The sequence below is a fragment of the Micropterus dolomieu genome, linkage group LG23 (assembly GCF_021292245.1).
Source record: "Micropterus dolomieu isolate WLL.071019.BEF.003 ecotype Adirondacks linkage group LG23, ASM2129224v1, whole genome shotgun sequence".
In the NCBI taxonomy this organism is placed as follows: Eukaryota; Metazoa; Chordata; class Actinopteri; order Centrarchiformes; family Centrarchidae; genus Micropterus; species Micropterus dolomieu.
This window is the reverse complement of record NC_060172.1, coordinates 5,336,340-5,343,063: the sequence shown is the minus strand read 5'-3', so window position 1 is coordinate 5,343,063 and position 6,724 is coordinate 5,336,340. Positions and strand designations below refer to the sequence as shown.

The 6,724-nt window shown below is 42.7% G+C and overlaps 1 protein-coding gene across 1 annotated transcript; it reads right to left on the bottom strand.

Annotated features, from left to right (window-relative positions):
- Positions 1-1,975: 1,975 nt before the first annotated feature.
- Positions 1,976-3,022, bottom strand: LOC123963594 (odorant receptor 131-2-like). Its single transcript, XM_046040543.1, has one exon. It carries the CDS (start codon positions 3,020-3,022, stop codon positions 2,033-2,035), a length of 990 nt encoding a protein of 329 aa, XP_045896499.1. The 3' UTR covers positions 1,976-2,032.
- Positions 3,023-6,724: the final 3,702 nt, after the last annotated feature.

The following is a 6,724-nucleotide window of genomic DNA, read 5'->3' as shown; positions in this document are numbered from 1 at the left end:
AAAGCTTATAGTTAGGGCTGGCTCAGGTGAGTCCTGAACCATCCCTTAGTTATGCTGCTATAGGCCTAGACTGCCGGGGGATTTCCCATGATGCACTGAGCTCCTCTCTCCTCTACTTTCTCTCCCTCTGTATGCAACCTCATCCCATTATTGCATGTTACTAACACAACTTCTCCCCTTTCTGGTAGTCTTGTGCTTTCTCGTCCCTCTCCTCTCTCCTCCTATCACTTCCTGCAGGTTTTCTGGCTCTGGAGCTGTGGAGTCTGGATCTGTGGTTGCGGGTCACCTGCTCCCCCCGTGTTCCTGCTCGACACCCTCTGCTGCAACGACTATTGTTGCTAGTCCTATTGTTATTATTGTTATTATAATCATTAACATTACGATGGTTACCATTAACACTATTATAAATATCTGTATCATTTTTCATTTAGTCTATAGCAACATCACCTTCACTGTCTGTACCTCTGTGTGTGGATATTGTGAAGGCTGCCTCCCTCCCCCCTCTCTCTCTCTCTCTCCTTCCATCCCTCTCTTTTTCTCTCTGTTCCTCTCTTGGCGCTATATAAATAAAATTGAAATGAAGTGAATTGAATTATCTGTCTCTTTTGGGTCCAGTTGAACATACACCTAACAACACTTTTGTTTTTGTATCTGTTTTCTTCGGCTTCATTGCCAACACACGTGTTACCTCTGACAGAAATACAGTCACTTGAAAAGAAAGACATGAGACCATGTTACACGCCTAAATCTCACGCCTGGATTACTGCAACAGTCTTTTCACTTGCTTGACCCAAAATATGTTGATCAACTCCAGACTGTCCAGAACTCAGCTGCCAGGCTTTGAACCAGAACGAAGAAATATGATCACATCACCCCTGTTTTAGCTTCATTACACTGGCTCCCAGCATGTTTTAGAATAACTGACTTTAAAATGTTATTTATTACTTTTAAAGCTTTTCATGGCCTCTCGCCTTGTTATATTTCTGACATTTTAGTCCCATACGTAACAGCACAAAGCTTGAGATCTTTGGGCAGAGGTCTGCTGTCTGTTCTAGAGTCTCTAAAAACTAAAGGGGACAGTTTGCTGTCAGGGCCCCGAGGCTCTGGAACAGCCTGCCCGAGGAAATCAGGTCGGCTGAGGCAGCGAACTCTTAAGTCCCTCCTTAAGACAAGTGTTTTCTTGCTTTAATCGAGTATCTTGTCATCTGTTTGATGTGTTTTATTATCTTTGCACTTGTGAAAGCACTTTGTAACATGGTTTTTGAAAAGCAAGATTATAAAAATACTATTATTATTATTAATATTATAATTATTATATAAGGAAACAGATAGGACATAACATTACTGCATCCATGCAGACATGTCCTTTTCTGACTGGATGTCCTAATGTCTCCACTCTTGTAAAGCAAGTCAAGTATTCTGTGATTTAATGTTTTCTGTTGTGCGTCATCATGTATATTCCACAACTGGTGCATGTCCGGGTTCCTGCCTTTTCACAGAGCACTACACAAATGACTTCCTTTTGACATTTGAAAACAGTTCACATCTTGCCCACATACCTCTAAAGTTCTACTTTACTGCTAGTGGTAATGATGACAAATGATGATGACACAACAGTATTATAATGGTGATTAAGCCATATGTTTTAGCAACTGCACAGCCACATAAGTTTGACTAAGATGACTTTAGCAATATATTTAGCAACTATACTTACATATAGATGATAATATATAAATATATATTGTCTTATGAGATGACTCCTTGAAGGATAAAAAATTCTATCAACTTGAAATACTTCTTTATATGCTAACAGTGTGATACATACATTTTATAGTCTGCACTCATTTTAAGTAATAATTAAGTATTTGGTGAACATACACAATCAGGAAAAGAGGGTACAGTACTGTAAGTGGATATTTATATACAAAAAATCATGAAGAGCATCAGCAAATCTCTCTTGGCCTTTTAAAAAAAACATTCTACATTCTCTGTTAAGTTGAATTAAATGAGATATGTTAAGAAATTCCATCAATTAAGTGACAAGTTTGCTGATTTTAGCTTTGGTTTGGACGACTGAGAGCAAAGGTGAGAATCTCTGGCAGCAGAGATTGTACATGAGGACGGGTCTGATGGTCTGGTCTCTGAGACCATAGATGAGAGCACTCAGACATCTTGGAAGCATGATAGTACAAATATAAATAATATTCTGGATGCGCAAAAACATGGGCCTGTCGAGGTTTTCAAAGATAACGATAAGCAATGGATTGTATAGAGTTGAGGAGAGACAGAGGCCCAGCTGCACCAGATGCAGCAGCAGTGTGTTACGAGCCTTACGGGCTGAAGCTTTGTCTGTGGAGGCCGACCTGGCTGCTATCATCACACCAATATAGGAGGAAATGATTGCCACACCAGCTAATACAAACAGAAAACAATTGTAGACTTTCTCAAAATCAGCAGCTATTGGATCAAACATCATTTTGTCTTTGCCACAAAAATCATTCATCTGCAGACTCTCCAGCTCTGCAAATGGAAATTTTAACATTAGAAGAACTTGGATAAAAACACTGAGTGAACTGAAGGCCCAAACAACACAAACAGCCACCCCTGTGTTTCTGACGGTGATGATGGCAGCGTGCCTCAGTGGGTAACACACAGCTACAAATCTCTCCAGACACATCACCACCAGTGTGAGAGGAGAGATTTCATTTGTGAGATAACCAAGCATGTTGAGAAAGCCACACAAAGGATATGTCATTGTTATTTTACAAGCAGCGATTATGTACATTAACTGACTCTCTGCCATCAGTACAGTGTCTGCAAGAAGGAGGTTAAACAGCAGAATGTAACGAGAGGTCTCACAAAACACTGGTTTACTCCTCAAGGTGAATAACAAGGTCACATTAATGAAGAGAAACACACAACATGTCACTGTAGTCAGAATGGTAAAGAACACTATTTCCAGAAACCCCTGATACTGCAGTTCAACAGTGATGTTCGTCTGTGATTGATTTGAGTAGGACATATTAAAGAAACATTAACAACATCAGAAATGTAAAACTATTGATTAAAATTGGAGCACAAAACAAACTTATTTTGTCCAGTTTTTATCCTTAACACTGTCAACATGACTACTGAGTTACCATAAACCCAAAGTCTTCGGCTTTCTTTTTCCCTGTACAGACAGATAACAGAGTGGAGTCTTGTTTCCATGTGGGCAGCGCTGGTCTGCAGGGTTTGCCTGTCCTCACATATTGTTTATGAGCTCTGTCTTCACACCTCCTTCATGTGACGTCGTCACTTGTCAGCACCGTCAACATGTGTAAGATGTAATGGGCAGGGATTAATCACTGGAGGTATAGTCGGTCAAGTCTTAAGAGAAACACAAAGTACTTGTTAATAATGTTTAGGTTTATTAATGACTGGCATGGGCCTGAAGCACAGGAACATTCTTTAAATTAAGTATTTGAGTGATAAATGAAATAAGCATTCAAACTATTGTTGTAGTAAATAAAGCTGCACATCTTAAAGGCGTCTGTGCAGGACCTACATTATATTAGACACTACATGCTGGGCAGATGTAACACAAAGTTTTATCCATTTTTCTTCTGTCCATCATCCAGTCAATGAATGAGACACTGCGAGAAATAAGTCAAACTAACAGGGATTCATGTAAGGCCCGCAACCTTTCTTAGGTGTTGACAATCCAGGCACATTGAATATTTTTTTGGCCTGTAAATAGCTGGTATAGGATTCGTGTTAATGAATTCCCTTGGACACAACAGCAAATCATTCCTGTGGCAGTACCTGTGCCGGGACATTTTACATTACGTGTATAGCTGATGCTTTTCAGAATCATGGAAGTACATTTTTTCCACTGAGGTCTACAAGTAAAGGCAGACAGAAACAAGGCATTTTAAGGTTAAGGGTCATGGTGTCAGAGGCAAGTTGCTAAAATAGCTCAGCCTCCCTGGGGAAGTTTATTCCAGGGTGCTGGAAAGGACCCTGACCCATTTTTGAACCTCAGATTCAGGAGGAGCAACCTGGATTCTGGCCTGGCCATGGAACAGTGGACAAATGGCACTGTTTGGGGTGGAGGGGTAGTCCTGGGCTCCACGTGCCTTGTCCACGGCCTCCAGCCTGCTGTCCCTTTGGTGGTCAGACCAACTCCAGCTCCTCAAGCCCACCCCCAGATACGGCCTACGCCAGCTCTTCGTTTCCTGTCGTCGGACCTCAGCCCCGCAGCCCAGTCTCTGGTTCTGTGTGTCAGTGCTTTACTGCTGGTCGTCTGTCCAGCACGGCCTCCAGAGAGATTCCGCCTTCACCGCCAACTTCAAGAGAGTATTCGCATGGTTGTCGGCCTCCAGAAAGATTCCGCCTTCGCGGCTGGCCTCAGGAGAGACTGAACTGTTCTGTCTCCCTGTTCTGCCCGGCCTCCTCAACTGTTTTGTGCTCCTGACCGGCCTGGCCTGCTCGGTTTGCCTCCTGAACTGTTCTGCCCCTCTGCCCTGCTCTACATGTTAGGCCAAGCACCTTACCTGCCCTGTTCCCTGGCCCTGATCTGCCCGTTTGGTCGACCTCCATGTCGTCCACCTGAACTGTTTTGTTCCCTCGCCCTACTCTGCCTGTTGGGTCGTCCCCCTGAACTTTACGCCCCCCCTCTGTTCTCAGGCCGCCAACCAGAGTGCTCCCTGTCTGCCCCCTGGACTGTCTGCTTTTTGTTTTTCTGGCCCTCCTCCTGTCCTCCCTCCACCTGCCCCAGTTTAACTTGCCCTCCTACAGTTTTCCTCTGCTGGGTCTTGGACTTTTGTTTTGTTGGGTGGGTTCTTGGTTTCGTGCCTTTGGGCTCTCTCTTGCTTTGTGCTCACCAAACCCTGACAGTTTCACACTCTTGGCTTACATTTTCCATGTTGTCTGTCCGTGGTCAAGTCACAATAATTGTTTTACTGAATAATTAAGTAAATATAATTTCTTGATAAATATACCTAGTATACCAGTCATTTCTTGACTGGCTACTCCCAGAAGAGATACCTTTTGTGCTGTGCCAGCCACCGTAGCTGTCCTACGCTCTTTGAAAGCTTAGGGGGCAGTGGTAGACTGGACAGATGGTTGCAATTCACAACCATTGCCACTAGATCCCACTAAATCTTACACACTGAACCTTTAAATCTAGTCTATAAATAGGCAAGTCATTATGGAGTTTAGTTATTTAGTTTCCCATTTAGCTTAGAAGAGTGGGGACATATGCTCCTTCAAAGCATTAAACATCGGTATGAAAAAATGACAGTAAAAGTAATTCATATGGAGATTTAGGGGTAAACAAATACAACAGCCTAAAACCTCAAACAAGAATGTGAATAAAACTCACGGCCCACACCAGAGAAATGGCCATGCTTGTCACAGTGAATATGGCAGCACGCCTCAGTGGATAGAATACATCACAGCCAGAGTGGAAGGGGAGATCGTGGCCATGAAAATTGAGAGCAGAACAAGACCAACACATTCATAAAATGCAGTTTGTAATCTGCAAAGAAGCCAGTCAGTAAAGCCGAAGGTTTAACACCAGGTGAGCAGTGTCTACAAGGAGCACGTTGTTCAGCAGAATGTAACGGGAGGTCTCTCAAAGCACCTGCTTACCCCTCAGGATGAACAGCAAAACACAGTGAATGTAGAGGAAAGAGCAGTTAGACCCCGTGGATGACATGCCTCCCTGTGATTGTCAAGAATCCACAAACGAGGAAGTCACATCCTGTGTTTTGATTTTTTTATTTCTCTTTTTTAATGAGTGAGATGTTTGGTGGGTTTTTGTTTACAGGTGCTGGTCATATAATTAGAATATCATCAAAAAGTTGATTTATTTCAGTAATTCCATTAAAAAAGTAAAACTTGGATATTATATTCACTCATTACACACAGACTGATATATTTCAAATGTTTATTTCATTTAATTGTGATGATTAAAACTGACAACTAATGAAAATCCCAAATTCAGTATCTCTGAAAACTAGAATATTACTTAAGGCCAATGCAAAAAAAAGGATTTAGAAATGTTGGCCAACTGAAAAGTATGAACAGTAAAAGTATGAGCAAGTACAGCACTCAATACTTAGTTGGGGCTCCTTTTGCCTGAATTACTGCAGCAATGCGGCGTGGCATGGAGTCCATCAGTCTGTGGCACTGCTCAGGTGTTATGAGAGCCCAGGTTGCTCAGATAGTGGCCTTCAGCTCTTCTGCATTGTTGGGTCTGGCGTATCGCATCTTCCTCTTCACAATACCCCATAGATTTTCTATAGGGTTAAGGTCAGGCAAGTTTGCTGGCCAATTAAGAACAGGGATACCACGGTCCTTAAACCAGGTACTGGTAGCTTTGGCACTGTGTGCAGGTGCCAAGTCCTGTTGGAAAATGAAATCTGCATCTCCATAAAGTTGGTCAGCAGCAGGAAGCATGAAGCGCTCTAAAACTTCCTGGTAGACGGCTGCGTTGACCTTGGACCTCAGAAAACACAGTGGACCAACACCAGCAGATGACATGGCACCCCAAACCATCACTGACTGTGGAAACTTTACACTGGACTTCAAGCAACGTGGATTCTGTGCCTCTCCTCTCTTCCTCCTGACTCTGGGACCTTGATTTCAAAGGAAATGCAAAATTTACTTTCATCAGAGAACATAACTTTGGACCACTCAGCAGCAGTCCAGTCCTTTTTGTCTTTAGCCCAGGCGAGAC

Bases quoted from the DNA above. Each gene is read 5' to 3' on its own strand.
- LOC123963594 (XM_046040543.1), bottom strand. From the start codon at position 3,022: ATGTCCTACTCAAATCAATCACAGACGAACATCACTGTTGAACTGCAG.